Here is a 15,933-nt window from a genome sequence, read left to right on the forward strand (position 1 = left end):
CTGGTACAACAGCCGTTCTTGGTCGACCTTCACGAAATTTGTCGTGGATAAAACGATTACACACGGATTCATTGAACCATTGAGTCCGAAACTCATACACTCGTTGGATGTGGTGTTTCATTGTCAAATGTAGGAGTAAGTTGATCAATGCATTATATTCTGGTTAACCCGCGTCGAAAATCGTTAAAAATCATTACACTATATTCATTATTAAAAATGGATTTAATTTTTCGCAGAGATATAATTTAGAATCGATTTAAACAACACAATAAGTATGCGTGAACTAAAACATTCATCTGGGAAATCTTAAAAGCCAACCTCCGTATATAAAATTTTTGTGAAAATTCTTCACAGAAACATCTCTCTATTTCAGGGGAAGTTCATCTCATAGCTGTCGATCTCTAAGTGCACCAGTTCTAATACTACTGTGATAAGTCTTTGTTGTACATATTCAGGGTATCAGATAGACACTTTAGGAAGTAGGGACCTATGTTGCATAGAAGCCTTATGGTTAGTGACGAATACTGGTTAGGATAGCAGTTTTAGCACTACGACAGTAGTCATTAATGTATGTATGTTTTTAAACAAATTAAGAGTAAATTCCTTAGGAGTGATATTCTTTTGGCACTATCACACTAACAAAACACCGCCATGTCATTGAAGTACAACTGATTATATATCAAGAATGCATATATAGTATGTAAAATAGTTCATTATTTACCAGATACCAATATGTTGTTTGTATTTATATCAATAATGAGATATCTAAAGGTATTTGAAGAGAGATTCGAAAATTAAAATCACATAGAATAGAAGTAGTATTTTTATTTAAAATTTTTTATTTTATATATTTAAAGGAGGCACTTCGTTAGATATTCTGCAATGATAACAATTTACTATGTTAATTAAGATAAACGTAAAGATTAATTATTAAGGAAAATGAAAGACAACGATCTGATATCATTCAGATTACCAAATATATTGTTTGTACACTGTTACTATTACTAATTTTTGTTTAATTAAACATAATTTCACCTGATCCACATTTTATACCGAAGAGATTGCAGATGAATTTTTCCATTTGTTAAACATTACACAAAAATGAAAATAATTGCAATTGCAAATTGTATTTTTAAACATTAAGCACTATGCGAAGTCGATATCTGCGACTGTTATCAAGAACGATATGCTACTTAGTATAAACTGCATATCGGTTTATAACCGTTTAAATCTATAATTCACTATATAAAACCTTTACGATGTCATTTAGAGAAAATGAAGTTCATATCTACTAAATAATAGATATATTTTATTGTCTTTGATAAGCAGACTCAAATGGATTGTTATATCTGTAAGAGAGAAATAGACATCTCTTTTGTTACTCTATAATAACACGATTCAATTTACTCTTTAGACTCTTAAACATATTAAAAAAATCCATTGTTCGGTTGTTATTTTTTAAGAGTGTATGTAGAGAACTTATGGGGGAGAAATCAAGCCGGTAGAGATTTTGTATTTTGTCAAATCTAATCTCCTGAAAGTAAATCAGCTGTTGGATTCATGATATAAGGCATGAAGTGGTTTTTTAGCAATCGTTATATTTTAGTCTTCATTTTTGATTAGTTTACAACATGCCAGAGTCTAAAGCTCAATTTAAATATTATTTTGATTTTCTATCACAACCATCCCGAGCTCTTTACATCATATTAAAACAAAGCGGCACTCCATTTGAAGAGAATCAAATTAATTTATTGGAAGGTGCGATTAAAGTCATATTCTAATTAAAATAATTTTTATATATATAACTAAATATAGATACATCTATCGTTTGTAGGTGGAAATCAAACCATCGAGTTTAAAAATGAAGTTAATCGCTTTCAGAAGGTGCCCGCGATTGTTGAGGGAAATTTCAAATTGGCAGAGAGCATAGCTATTTTAAGGTAAGTCGGAACTGGTGATGGTATAAATTTATTTTAACATTACAAAGATTAGAAAAAATATTTAGACAACAGGATCAGAAAAGTGTTTATCCGAAGAGATTTACACAGCAGAAAATATGAACACAACATGATGAATATATAGGATGAATGTAGGAAGGGTTTAGTAGAAGGTGGAGTGTGGCTGCAGCGAAAAATTAAACTTGCAGATTTGATTAAATGGGTCTATAAGTTAAAATAGGCGCATGTTGGTATGTGCTAAGACATAAAAAGAGATGGGCGCCGTTATGAGATGTATAACTGTAGTTAGGGACATGTTATGTGGATTTATTCCACACATTTTTCAAATTAAGTTTGGTCTTACTTTGTATACAAAGCGGAATATAACAGTCTTTGTTTAGGAATTTGTCCTACACACTAAGTAACGCTTCTTGCTTACACACTTCCAAGTGCACTGAAGCTAATATACTGCTTATGCTGATTCAGCTATGATCACAGAGTATGTTAGCATGCTTCGAACGCCAATTAGAATTTTAGGTTTTATTATACGGACCCTGAATTCATAGATGCAAATAGAAAAACTCACAGAGATCTCTTTCAACTGGGACGATCCAGTACTTATTGGTAAATTTCGTTTTTGAAATGAATTCATCAATGATTAATTATAATATGTCTGATGAAATTTTATATATTTTCAAATTTCTCCTTTAAAATTCTTGCAGATATTTTTCAAATAAAAATTACATAGCTGAACATTTTTATCCCAAGGATGTGCAAAAACGAGCACGTGTGGACGAATTTCTTCAGTGGCAGCACAATGGCATACGTACTTCTTGCTCATTATATTTTCGTTTTCTTTGGGTACAAGATAAGTTTTTCGGTGCGCCTGCGGCACCAGGTAAAGTTGCAAAATACAAGTCTGAAATGGAACGAGATTTAGGTGTGATTGAGACAGTCTGGTTGAAAGATACAAAATTTATAAATGGCAATGAGTTAACAGCTGCAGATGTTTTCGGTGCTTGTGAAGTAGAACAAATACGTAATTAACTAAATTAATTAAACTTTTTAATAATAAATTAATTAATTATTGTTTGGTGTTATTTTTTAGGCACGACAGCTTACGATGTAAGCGAGAAATTCCCAAAGGTAGCGAAATGGATTGAAACAGTGCGCAAAGAACTTGAACCGCACTTTGATTTCGCACATCAAACAATTTACAAATATGAAAAAGAAACGAAATCAAAATTATAAATACAGTTTTTTTTTGTATGAATTTTAATATATTTAAATTTTTAATAGTTGTAATCGTTTGTTTTGATAATTTCTTAATACTATAAATTTTTCAATACACTTAACTTTCCATTGTAACCATTTCGCGACAAATAAAAAATGCTGAAACTAATGCTGTTGTTTGAGGACCTTCACTGCAGCCTTTTGCGAGACGTTCTTCAATGCTAGCCAATTTAATAATTAATTTGTTCATCACGCTCATTGGAATTTCAACTAAAATATAAAGTAAATATAATTAACATACTTGCAAGGTAAAGTACTTAGCGTTATGTATTATTTTAATTAAGTTACTAGATAAACAAGCTTTGTTTAACATTCTTTGGCTCCAGAGCATTTAAGGAAACTCCTGTAATACAGATGGCAATACAACTGTTAACAAAGCTTGTCAAAATCTATTTGCAACTACTAATTTGTATATATAATCAAGTAGCAATTTTCTTTTGCTACATGGTCAAAAGCAGGCATGTAGCCGGAATCACAGCCCGAAGTAAATTTCTGGCTACGAACCAAATCAGAGCCAAGTATATATCAATATAAAACAAATAGATGTTATACTTCCACACTTACTTCGCATAACAAATTGATGTAGTTCAGTTAGTATATCTTCCAAAGCCAAGCCTTTAACCGATTTGATACCTTGTATTTCTAAAAGTAATAAAAAAATAATATGAATGGTTCGCCAATTATTATTAAACATGTGTAATTTATGCCTACCATTATAAGCAGTTTCAAAATTCTCTGTTGACATTAAAGTTTGCAAAATATGTTCAATGTCTTTGCGCAAAGGATGACCAACGCAAGTGTAAACGTTATCCTCATTGACGATATCAAATGCCATTGATGTACTTTGCAGTACGTTAAGCACTTTACGCATATCACCTTTGGACAGAGTCATTAGCGCTTTTTTACCATCTTCAGTGACATTTAGCCTATAATAAAAAAGTTTAAATTACATAATTAAAATAGAAATATGTTTACTTACTTTTCCATTTCAACAATTTTATCCAATCGAGGTAATATCTGCTCTGGGGACAATGGTGCAAAACGAAAACGCGTACAACGCGACTGCACGGCAGGAATAATTTTGCTCAGATAATTGCAAATAACACAAAATCGTACATTTTCTGTGTACTTTTCAATGATACGACGCAAGGCATTCTGTGCATCATTGGTCATGGCATCAGCTTCGTCCAATATAATCAATTTAAATGTACCACTGAAAATCGTTCGCGTAGAAGCAAAATTAAGTATTTGACCACGCACTATATTAATGCCACGATCATCAGATGCATTTAATTCAAGTACCATGGATTTAAACTGAGCTGGAGTGTAAAGTTGCTTCGCACACGCTAATATTGTACTTGTCTTTCCTGTGCCTGGAGGTCCATAAAACAACAGGTGGGGCAGCTGTTTTTGATTGATGAATCTATTAACTGTTGTAAGAACAAAAAATGTTTAAATATACTATATCCCATATTAATTGGTTAAACTTTATTTCTTTACTTGTAGAAATAATTTCTTCATGTGAAATCAAATCGTCCAATTTCGCCGGTCGATATTTTTCTACCCTGTAAATATGAAATTCTTTAATAAATCTATATATAGAGAATAAATCATTATTTTTTATTTACCATGGCATACGGACAACTTTTTCTGCACTTTCTTCAACCATTTTATTTAAATATTTATTTTATAAATCTATTTGCACTAATGTTAAGACTAATGGTTAATAACAATAATAGCATTTGGCGGTCTTTCGCACGAATATGTCAAATAATCGAACTGTCATACGGTCGGGTTGGTGTTGCCAACCGTCTCTGCTTAAATTCCATAAAATAATTGTTGACGTTGCCACATGGTTTCTGTTCTTTGACAAAATTAAATTGTTTATTTTTAAGGGCAATATAAAATTAAAATTTTAAGTTAACAGGACAATGCTTTTAATAAAATATATTGTGTTTACATATACTTAGAGATATGAAATATTTTTTTATTTGTGATAAAATATCAAATGCATCTCTATCAAATGTTTCTTTAATGTGCATTTCACAAATACACAAAAATGCAATTTTGCACTTTTATGTACTCCAAATGTTATACAAACAATTTAATTGACGCAAAAAAAATAATTAAAAATATAATAAATGATGAATAAAAATTTAAAAAACATCAAACAATGTACACATTGCACACATGTATTTTAATCTGTTTAATCTGTCGTTTTGAGCGTTTGTTGACCAAGATGTCAAAAAAAACAATAAATTTATATATAAATCATATTTCAATCCTTCGAATAGGAGATGTACCGATAAAAAAAATAAAAAATAAAAAAAATTAAATAAACTAAACATTTAACACAGTAAATATATATTCTTAGTCCGCTTTGATATATTTACAACTAATTTAAATACTTAAATCTTTGTCAGTATTGAATTTGTTCACTGGTGTAAAGCTTACATACTTAAGCTTTATGTGGCTCTATTACTTTAAAATTTACTTTAAATACAAAGCTTAGAGCAAATAAAAGCTCAACAGTGAGCTTTAGGCAATTGTAGTAAATTGTCCTGCTTGAACTTTGGTGACGAGTACTTGTAAGAGAATGACACAGAAGATGCTAATTGCGGGTAACATGTATTGTGAGATTTTACGCTTAATGTGTGTTCCAGTTTGCCAATAGCGAAGAGTATTGATAAGAATTCCTGGAAAATGTGTTGTTTCGTTGGATAAAAAAGGAAAAAAATTGTTTAATGTCAGTTGAAGATAGAAAGCACCTAACATTCCTTTGCGCCTTATGACATATTGTGCGGATTGAGCACAATGATGAGAAGAGTTGGAAAGGAAAATGTAGAAAAGAAGGTGTTATTATTAAGGTCATTAGTAGAGAAATAGTATGTATTGAAATAAAAATTATAATAAAAATAAAATTGAGAACCTGTTAAAAAGGTACAAGGAGACTGGGTGTTTTAGGTTAATGTTTGTAAAGGATTAGGAAGATGTTATTTACTTTCATATATTCTTGGTTTTTTCTTACATTTTTATTGCAATGAATACAGATAAAATAAGTTAAACTGTTAAAGGTATTCAATTTCAGTAAATTTTAGGGCAAATAAAATAAATATAAATACATACGGATGGGGGAATAATTAAAAGGATTTGAAGAGGAAATTGATAATAAATATTAAAGATGCCGAATAAATTAATTCTTAGTTAACTAATTAAAGTTAAAGGTTAAATGCTGATTATTTAATAAACAAAGTTAAAATAGAAGCTATGAAATTAAAAATTATTTATTATAATAGAATAAATCACAATCAAATCAATGACCAGCAATGATGTCTTACTTTAGATAAAAGCCTTATAAATTTAAATAAAATTCGGTTATACTAAGTGAGACACTAAGTGATTCTAGTTATAGGAAACTTTAGTAGAGTTATTACAAAACGATTTGTCATTATTAAGTTGATGATATTTCACTTAGGAGAAATCTCCTGGGTATTAACCAAGAGTGGATTAATCCATTTTTTTTTATAGTAAATTCACGTAGAAGATTTGAAGTAAAAATATCACAAATTTAATTTTAGAGGATGAAATCTATTCATATTGTTTTTCAATGTTTTTTCCTATATCTGGAACTGCAGTGTTTTTCATTTGGCAAGGACCTGCAGCTTGGAAACTTTTCTAATTTGTTATACTTTAAGTTTTTCGAACCCGTTTTTCTATATACGATAATAATTATTATTTTTCTATAATAAATAGATGGTTGTTATTAGTACTAAATTTTAGCATCTCGACAAACATAAGGCAACAGCTTTTGACTATAAAGGTCAAAAGCTGAAACTTTATTCCAGTAATTAAGCGAAGGGCAGATTTAAAAAAAAATCAGAAAGGTTGATACTTAGACAATATATATATCTTAGACAAAATTAGAAGCGGGGAGGAAGGGGATGTTTTTGCTAGGTAGTCATTACGGATTAATAGTTAAGTCTGTACAAGCGGTTGTTGCAACTACGATTGTAGAGATACGGATAGTGTCATTCAGATAAAACGTCAGGAATTGAGGAAGTTTGTACCGCATATTGTTAAGCAGGTCGATGGGAAATTAAGGTGGGTGAATATTAAATTTTTCTATAAGGCTAGTTTAAATGCAACACAATCAGCTAATAGACCAATATTCGGTATTTTCTGAACTAGCAGAAATACTAAAATCAAATTTTTCTTACTTTTAAAGTTCGGCTTACTGAAGGGTCTCCAAATTTGGGCTCGCACATTGTAAACTTTTCCATTGTTTTGAATATTTCAAAAGCTATTATTAAATTTTAAAATTATTTTCACTTTAAGAAAAACGCCGAATACTTTTTACACAAACTTCAAAGCCGCTGATAAAAAAAAATTGCTATTTACTTCAAAAGGATCATGAGCACAATGTAAACGCTAATAATATTGAAGTAAAATAATATTTTATTTCAGTATAATAAATGGAGTATTTTTTTTTTGAAATAATTATTGTGCAAAAGACCGGAAATGGTCGCCATTCAGTCTAACGAAGTAGTAATGTTCGTAGTAAATGTGCCTAACACCAACAAAATCGCTGAGCTTAAATTAATTGTCGACATTTTCACGCACAAAAGCTTTCAATTGCTGAAGAGCATGCCAGCCTCACACTTGTCAGCATTCATTCATCTCGTCTTCGTGCCTCGGCTCGGTTTTACGATGAAAACGGACGAACACAATAATCGGCAGTGAGTTCGTTTACAAGTGCGAAAATAAAAACAAACGGAAGAAGTAAACAAAAACAAAAACAAAACATTTTACATTTTACAATACACAAATTCCAATGGTGTCACAAACACCAGTAAAAACACAATTCAAACAAACACACTCGCACACACACACACACACACACACACAGACACAAAAGTAATGTTGCAGCACAAGTTCGAGCTTAAACACAAATACGCGAAGAAGAAGAGAAAATCGTAATTGTAAGTTTGCTTCTTGCTATGTTATTCGTACAGTCGAATTGTGCGAATCGTGCTGAAATGTGAATGTGCGCGCTTTTCTGAGACTGGAATTGGAAGTTCAAATATAAAAACAAAAATCACTGTGAGCACAAATACAAAACTGCGCTGTACTTCATTCTACTGTTGAGTGTCGTCGCAGCAGGATTGTGTCCTCTCGTCGTTCAGCTCGAAAAAAGTGAATTTTTTCAAAATAACAAAATAAAAAGACAGAGCAAAAAAAAACACTAAGACTTTTTAAAGGTACTTTAACGGTTTGGAATGAACTATAAAAAAATATCAGTAAAAGAAGCTAATAACTAAAAAATAAAATCCTTACTTAAGAGGATTGTTTTAGGATGCGGAATTAAGTGCCGAATTTCTTTATCGCAAACATCAAAAAATTTGCAGTTGTGCATTTGCGAATATTTGCAATTTTTTGGTGTATACACACACTTTTGTGTGCCGGGAAAAACGGGCGTGTGAGTGTGTGTCATTGTTGTTGTATGCTCTGCCGAAAATTTGAGTACATATATTATTTAATAAACACCTACGCTGACCTAGCAGCATATCTACTATTACAGCAGCACTTCTTTAAAGGATAATGTGTACCATAATTTTTTTCCGTTTCGTTTTTTGTTTTTTATTAAATAAATTTATGTGAATTTAAAATTAAAAAATATTTACAAAAATGGAAAAATTCAACTAATACAAAAAAATAAATTAAAAATAAATTTAAAATAAATAAGAAAAATACACAAACAAACGCTGCTCCACAAAACAACGAAATAACGAAATAAACTATCGCTTTCGTTGTTAAGCTCAGAAAACAATAACAATTTATGGTATAAGTGTGCGTACAGTGCGTAGCATCACTGAACATTTACATATGTGTGTGTGTGTTTAAGTGTTCATTTATTGTATGGGCTTTTTTGTGTAAAATTGTCGTATATTTGCCTTTAGCGAGTGGAAAGGGGTGTGTGTCTGCACTATTTTGTGGCATTTGATGGCGTTGTTGGCACACAAAGCAAGTGTCGTACTCAGCTCGCTGGTTTATGGCATGAGGGTTGGAATCCATTAAGTACGCGTACATCACGCGTACATCTCCTTCCAGTTTTTGTTTTTGTTTTTTTTTGTTTTTGGCGCTACTACGCATTATTGTGCCGCAACTGAAAATCAACTACAAATTCCCTGCAATCGCAGTAAAGCGTAGATAAATGCGTTGTTGCGCTTTTATGATGCGAAAAATTGTCTAAAAACAATTGGTTAGTTGGTTTGTTGGTTGTTGTTGTTGTTGTAGACTTCTGTCTAGAGGATGTTCAAAGCATCAAGTACCCCTTAAATCCTTCATTGCGCATTATGATAAGGCTTTAAGACAAGTAAAGCATGACGACGTAGTCAATAAAAATACATATAGAAAACATAAAATAAAAGTGTAGTAATTTTTTATATTTTATTACATACCATTTATTATATCGTTCACCTATATATTAGATATCACTAGGATATTAGGTAATATATAGATATATATATTAAATCCTTTAACTCCTAGGAGGAGCATAGGACCGCAACAAATATCTTCCACTCGGCACGATTGGTGGCCAGTAGCTTCAACTCTTCCCAGCTTTTCTGCTTGTGTGACATTTCCTTGTCCATGCTATCCATCGGGTTCCACTCAATCGCCATGCTTCTGCTATCACCAGTCGGTCTATGCAAAGTGTGACCGACCTAGTCCCATTTGCAGTTTTTGATTTGGGTTCTTATGGGTCTTTGTTTAGTTAAAGAACATGAATGTTCATTTGGAATTGTATTTGGCCAAAATGCTCTAACAATTTTGCGTAATGACTGATTTACGAAAACTTATAATGCATTGATGCCGTTTTCCGTAGCGTTCCAAGATTGACATCCGTGTAGGAAGCAAGATTTTATGTTGGAGTTAAATATTCGTATTTTTGTTCGGCGCGATAACTGATATGATCTCCCTAGGTAATAGTAGGGTCTTAATATCGTCCATTTATTTATTAGATCTTTCTGCAATACTGAGTAATAATGTCGTGAAAATCAAGTGTAATACTAATTATTACTTCTCATGTTAAACAAAATATACTAAATAACCAATTTGATGGTTTAAACGCTGAGAAAATTTTTTAATAGAAACCTAATTAACTAGATGGTTTTAGATAATCCTTACGTTGAATGCTTACAACAGAAAATAAATTAAAAATGCAGTGAGATCACTTTTTTAGTTACTAACTCTATTATAAAGAATGAAAAATAAAATATAAAAACCCTCTGTAGTTTGAACTTGGATCACTTAAAATTCACGTTTTTGATTTGGATTTGGATTCACTAGCGTTGCACACTATTCTTTGTTAAGTTCAACAGTATTAGAAGAAAATATATTGTGTTTTCAGTAAGTCTTGCCTATTATTAGTTTTATAATATCTTCTGTCTTCAGTACGTCTTGCCTATTAATAGTTTCATAATCCCTGTTCAGTTCTACAGTATTTGAGGAAGCTATGTCTTGCCTATTATTAGTTTTAAAATTCTTGTCAAGTTCTATAGTATTGGACGCATATATCTTCTGTCTTCAGTATGTGTTGCCTATTAATAGTTTCATACTCCCTGCTAAGCTCTACAGTATTTGAAGAAGATATCTTGTGCATTCAGTCTGTCTTACCTATAAGTACTGTCATAATTCCTGTTAAGTTCCATAATATTGGAAAAAAATTTTTCGTATTCTTAGTCTGTATAACCAATTATTAGTAAGATAATCCTTTTAAACTCATTTGGCTCAAAATAAACTGTAGTCCTGAAGATATTCAGATGCTGCAGCGATATTTAATAAAACAGTGAATGATTAATTTAATAGACTTGATATTTGTGTAGATGAGACCATATAATATAAATGAAAAATACGCTTTATAATCAACGCACTTGTACTTAACTACCTGATTTACTAAAAAATCACTAAAAATGCTTAATATTTTATTAAAAAAAATAAGTGTTTATATTTTCTTAGCATTTCCAATGTGAAATAAATTGCGATTGTTACTCAAACATCTAAAACAATTATAAAATAACACTTATAAAAACAAAAATAAAATACTCACTCCATAAAACGGTTTAAAAGATAAAACAACATATATATATACATTAATCATGGATAGTTCACCTGATCTATCTTTAAAATTGCGTCGCGGTTCAAGCGATTCGCGTGATACATTTTACATGGATTTTGCTCAAGGCATTGATTCGGATATTGAAGAAGTTGATAATAGCGCAATCGCGCGTGAACCACAACAACCACCTACTCCACCACTACCAATACCACAAGATATTTTGGATGCTGAAATTGCTGCTATGGCTCAAATGATACCACCACCTCCACAAACAACATCAGCTATGACCATGCAACCAACACATTTGCCTACTTTAAGTGAGCATGATGACTTGCCACCAACACCACCACCACAACTATCAAGTACAGCTATGTCTTCACCGCCAGCATCTCCAACAAATTCTGTTTTGGAAATGATACCACCACCACCTATGTCGCCACCTATAGCTGCACCAATGCGTTTTGCATCTTCGCCACCTATCGAAACAGAAGATGAAGGTGATGATGGCGATGCTGATGAACCGGATGACGCAGATGAAGAAGATAATGATGATGATGACGAGTATAAATCAACTCCTCCACCACCTTTACCACCACTACCCTCAAATTTGTCTTACATACACGGTAGTGGTGGACCACATGTTTCACCTATAGCCAGTACAGCACCTCTTTCACCATCGATCACAAAATCACCTTCAACTTCGCCATCACCACCAATTACGCCACCTGTTTTAACAAAATTTACCTCACCACCAGTTGCTTATGTGCCGCCAACACATGTGCCAACAACACCACCTTCAGAAAGTGATCAATCGCAACCAAACTCTCCACCACCATTACCACCACATCATGACACACCGCCGCAACCAATTTCACCGAAAAGCATAAGCGCTGAATTGAGTGCACCAAGCCCACCACCACTTTATGATGAAACTAATGAAATGATTGCTGCTGTATTGGCAGCTGCGGTAGAGGCAACAGCAGATTTTGTGCCACCTGCCCCTTATCAAATGCCTGACGAAAATAAATCTTTAAATGATGATGAATCAACTACTATCACAACACCACCCAGCAATGGTTATTCAGGTTCTTCTATACTTGCACCAACCAGTGAGCATTTAGGTGAATTAGAAAAAGATGCTGGACTTGTTTTAGCTGATATACCACCACCGCCAGGCTTAGAAGATGAGCCTGAAATGGATGAAGAAGCTTCTGGAGAAAAAACACCAATTTCAGAGCAGCAACCAGATGATGTTGTGACAGAAGATCAAATCACGCGTGACATACCTATTGATGAGGAGGCCGAAGAACCAGGCACACCTACACAACAAACAACATCAATTGCTTCAGGCTCACTTAAACGTAGCGGCAGCATTGGTGGTGCAACTAGTCATGCAGCTAGTCGCAGCGTCAGTCGCAGCGGTAGTCGCAGTGGTAGCCGCAAATCAAGTCGCAGTGGCAGTGTACGCGGGAGTATCGGTTCACGTGCTGGTAGTATTGCAGCCGGTTCAGTAGCCTCAGCAGCAGCATCTATTGCTTCAGGTGTGCAACAAGGCGTTGTGACATCGCCACAAGCTTCGATAAAATCATTACGTAGCCAACAATCAATCAAATCACAACATTCAAAACATAGCATTCCACCAATTGTCAGGAGTCCACCTCTATCTGCACGTATGCAAAGTCCACCGGAAGGAGACGGTGCACCAATAATGCCCACACCACCAATGATGCGTAGCCCACCCCCAGTCAAAAGTCCACCGGTTATGCATAGCCCACCAATAGTCACCAGCCCACCTAGGGTTTATAGTCCACCATTGGTCAGCAGTCCGCCAATGCGTAAATCCATTATCGAAACAACGGAGACTGATAAAGCTGGAATGCCAGAAAAAAGGTAATTTTTTATATTAAAATTATTTTAAAATAAAATTGCACAGTAGTTGGTGTAGGTGTGCACTAAAGAATTGGAATAATATCCACGTATCCAGCACAGTTGTGTAAAAGCCACTTTTGTTCGTAGTTGAAATAAGTATATTGAACTTAAGAGTTCTCCTGTACGCGCCTTCTGTACGAGTATCTGATATGACCAACGGTTACATGCTGTGCATTAAGCCTGCTAATAATAAGTTGAGCCTACATCATTTCTGTGGGCCCACAATGTTATAATAAGTTTCAATCAATAACGTCACCGTTGAAATGTGACGTGACGAGTCATTGTACTCTAGCTGCTTTGCTTTTTATTTTTTATTCAATCTTTTTTTTTCCTATTTTGTTTAACGTTTCAACACGAGGCTCATTATTTATTAATAGGTATTTGCTGACGGAAAGGACTATTCAACTCACAACGCATCCACGTTGCACAGATTTCGATTTGCAAGTGATTATGAGTGCAGGTTGCGCTCGCTGTAGGGTTGTACGGTTATGAGTGCAGGCACCGCATTTGGCGGGGCATTAGGTTAGTGGTTTTGTATGCTGCATTATCGTTTGCAGTATTTAAATTTAAATAATTCATTCTGAATTTATTCTGATGAAGCATTCTTCTGGTAACTTTAAGTTCAGAATAAAGTTGGTTGAGGGTTTTTTAAATTATATCGTCTCGAAAGTTATGCTAAGGGAAATTAATATATTTAGAGGATTTTTTTTAACAAAATACTGAAGTATTAATGCGTAATAGTCTTATGTTAAGATTTTTCCGAGTTAGTGCAACTGGGCACTTTTACTCTTTCTTGGCTGGGGGGTTTCTACAGAGTCCCACCCTTGTCTTGGACTAATTTATATATTCCTCACAAGCTTCGCTGATTATTCGATGATTGATTTAAGATCTGCATACCGCCCCATATGGCTAGTGGGTGCTCTGAGATTAGATAGTGGTATGTAGGACAGTCTGTTAGTTTTCGCGTATAGTTTCAGTGCTATGTGCCTTATGTATTTTTTGACCGGGTCTATTCTGTGGTTTGTTAGCGTATCATTCGTGCGGATAAACCATGACACTTGAAGAGTCTTCGGAGAACCTGACTTTGAGCAAATTTTAGCTTCTGTATAGTATAACCGTAATCGTAAAGCACATTAAAAAACTTATATTATTATTGATAAATTTATAGTTTTCATTTCTGAGTGCAGAAGATAAACATTTCTATATATATATTTATGTATTGAAATATATAGTATTCATCCCGAAGGAACAAATGATATAAAACAACTGAATCCTTAAATTTCTTTAATTTAACAAATTATTTGTACTTTCAACACACAGTCCCCAGCCTTGACTATTCCAAGTAGCGCAGGACTTTTGATGTTTTGATTACTCCGTGTAACTCAAAGTTGGTCGCAATAAAGCAACATGTTTAGACCAATTAATGCCACTCCATGTTGCATTTGCTTTGTTTCCTTATCACATTGTTTACTGTCATGCAACATATAAATTGTTGGTTGCTAAGAAGTTCATGTGATAATCGCATTAAATCAAAACTATAGTGGGTGTTGCGAACATAAATGTATGTAAAAAGAAGAGGGAGTTGGGGAGAAAACTCCCTGTATATAACTTATAATATAAACTAAAGCGTTGCAGTGGTCATAATATTGTTGGGAATTGTACACAAAATGGAAAAATATTCCGCTTTGTGTTGTTTGACTATCGCAGGTTTGGTGTTCATATATTTGGGGTGATTTGTTGATAGTTTGTCACAGAAGCGGTAAGAAACGTAATGACAGTAATCCAAACACTCAGACAGTTTTTATGGGTCTTTGCATAGTTTTATGTTGTTAGTTTTAACTGCACTTTGAAATACAATCTCCATTGGGGTAAAAATGTCCATGCAATAGTTTTACTTTAAGCGATTTCAGTACATTAATTTTTAAAGCCTTCGAAACATATTTTTATATAATATTGCAGCTAAAATTGCTAATAAAGAAATTTATTTAGATTTAAAATATTATAACAATTTTGCTTTATTTTATTTCCAAAAAAAAAACAGTTTTTATAACACAAAATGATTCAAAACATATTGATTTAATTATGATAGAAAAACCCATGCTTCTTTATAGAATCCATTATTTTTATAGAGACGTATTTTGGACAGTACTGAATTACATTTTTTTTTGTTTTATTAAATATTAATTAATTAAATTCTTGAGACACCATACAGCTATATCGAGTATTGCCAAATATTTTTAAATTTAATTATTCGTTAATAATTTTTTGAGGCTGCAAGTATCAAGGGTTGAATGCGCACCCTGCCAGATTTCAAGCTTAGAGTCAGAGTTTATTAACCAACTGACCCAAAGCCGTACTTGGCTTGTATCTTCAAACTTGGAGTTTTATTAATTTGCTGTGAAAGTCCATTAACAAATTTACTTGTTGTGCTAAATAAGAACGATATCACAAACCAGCTGTAGAATCATTGAATTAATTAATTATAGTTATTTTTAGTTGTTAATTGTAGTCTTATTTAGTTTCCTACAATTGGAAGGAGACTAAAAGTACGGATAATCAATGCAGTATTCGAAAACCTGGAAAAAATGTTAATAAAAAATACTTTCCACCAAGTTTGGTGTAATGACTTCTTAAAAATAAAATAATTAAAAGTTTATA

General features: G+C 32.9%; 3 protein-coding genes across 4 annotated transcripts in view; 2 read left to right on the forward strand and 1 right to left on the reverse strand.

Moving 5' to 3' along the window:
• The first annotated feature begins 1,488 nt into the window (after positions 1-1,488).
• Positions 1,489-3,193, forward strand: LOC119669190 (glutathione S-transferase theta-3-like). Its single transcript, XM_038079000.1, has 4 exons — positions 1,489-1,758; positions 1,835-1,940; positions 2,660-2,976; positions 3,046-3,193. Exons 1-4 carry the CDS (start codon positions 1,632-1,634, stop codon positions 3,186-3,188), a joined length of 693 nt encoding a protein of 230 aa, XP_037934928.1. The 5' UTR covers positions 1,489-1,631; the 3' UTR covers positions 3,189-3,193.
• A 31-nt stretch (positions 3,194-3,224) lies between these two features.
• LOC119669191 (replication factor C subunit 5-like) lies at positions 3,225-5,098 on the reverse strand. Of its 2 annotated transcripts, XM_038079002.1 has the most exons (6): positions 4,859-5,096; positions 4,731-4,795; positions 4,210-4,660; positions 3,942-4,156; positions 3,795-3,872; positions 3,225-3,440 (listed from the first exon to the last, which is right to left on the reverse strand). In XM_038079002.1, exons 1-6 carry the CDS (start codon positions 4,897-4,899, stop codon positions 3,289-3,291), a joined length of 1,002 nt encoding a protein of 333 aa, XP_037934930.1. In that variant the 5' UTR covers positions 4,900-5,096; the 3' UTR covers positions 3,225-3,288. The 2 variants fall into 2 exon arrangements, with proteins under 2 accessions (XP_037934930.1, XP_037934929.1); XM_038079001.1 differs by having other exon boundaries at positions 3,795-4,156; positions 4,859-5,098.
• Positions 5,099-11,386: 6,288 nt separating this feature from the next.
• Positions 11,387-15,933, forward strand: part of LOC119666373 (proton channel OtopLc) — a 77,879-nt gene continuing 73,332 nt past the window's right edge. Inside the window, exon 1 of the mRNA XM_038075654.1 lies at positions 11,387-13,236. Within this exon, the coding sequence (XP_037931582.1) occupies positions 11,387-13,236 (1,850 nt within the window). The remainder of the gene's footprint in view (positions 13,237-15,933) is intronic.

This window comes from Teleopsis dalmanni, chromosome 1, assembly GCF_002237135.1.
Source record: "Teleopsis dalmanni isolate 2A chromosome 1, ASM223713v2, whole genome shotgun sequence".
Taxonomy (NCBI): domain Eukaryota; kingdom Metazoa; phylum Arthropoda; class Insecta; order Diptera; family Diopsidae; genus Teleopsis; species Teleopsis dalmanni.

Bases quoted from the DNA above. Each gene is read 5' to 3' on its own strand.
- LOC119669190 (XM_038079000.1), top strand. From the start codon at position 1,632: ATGCCAGAGTCTAAAGCTCAATTTAAATATTATTTTGATTTTCTATCA. The intron at 1,759-1,834 runs GTGCGATTAAAG...TATCGTTTGTAG, and splicing joins TCAAATTAATTTATTGGAAG to GTGGAAATCAAACCATCGAG. The intron at 1,941-2,659 runs GTAAGTCGGAAC...AAATTCTTGCAG, and splicing joins GAGAGCATAGCTATTTTAAG to ATATTTTTCAAATAAAAATT.
- LOC119669191 (XM_038079001.1), bottom strand. From the start codon at position 4,899: ATGGTTGAAGAAAGTGCAGAAAAAGTTGTCCGTATGCCATG. The intron at 4,796-4,858 runs GTAAATAAAAAA...TCATATTTACAG, and splicing joins AAAGTTGTCCGTATGCCATG to GGTAGAAAAATATCGACCGG. The intron at 4,157-4,209 runs GTAAGTAAACAT...TTTTTATTATAG, and splicing joins AAAATTGTTGAAATGGAAAA to GCTAAATGTCACTGAAGATG.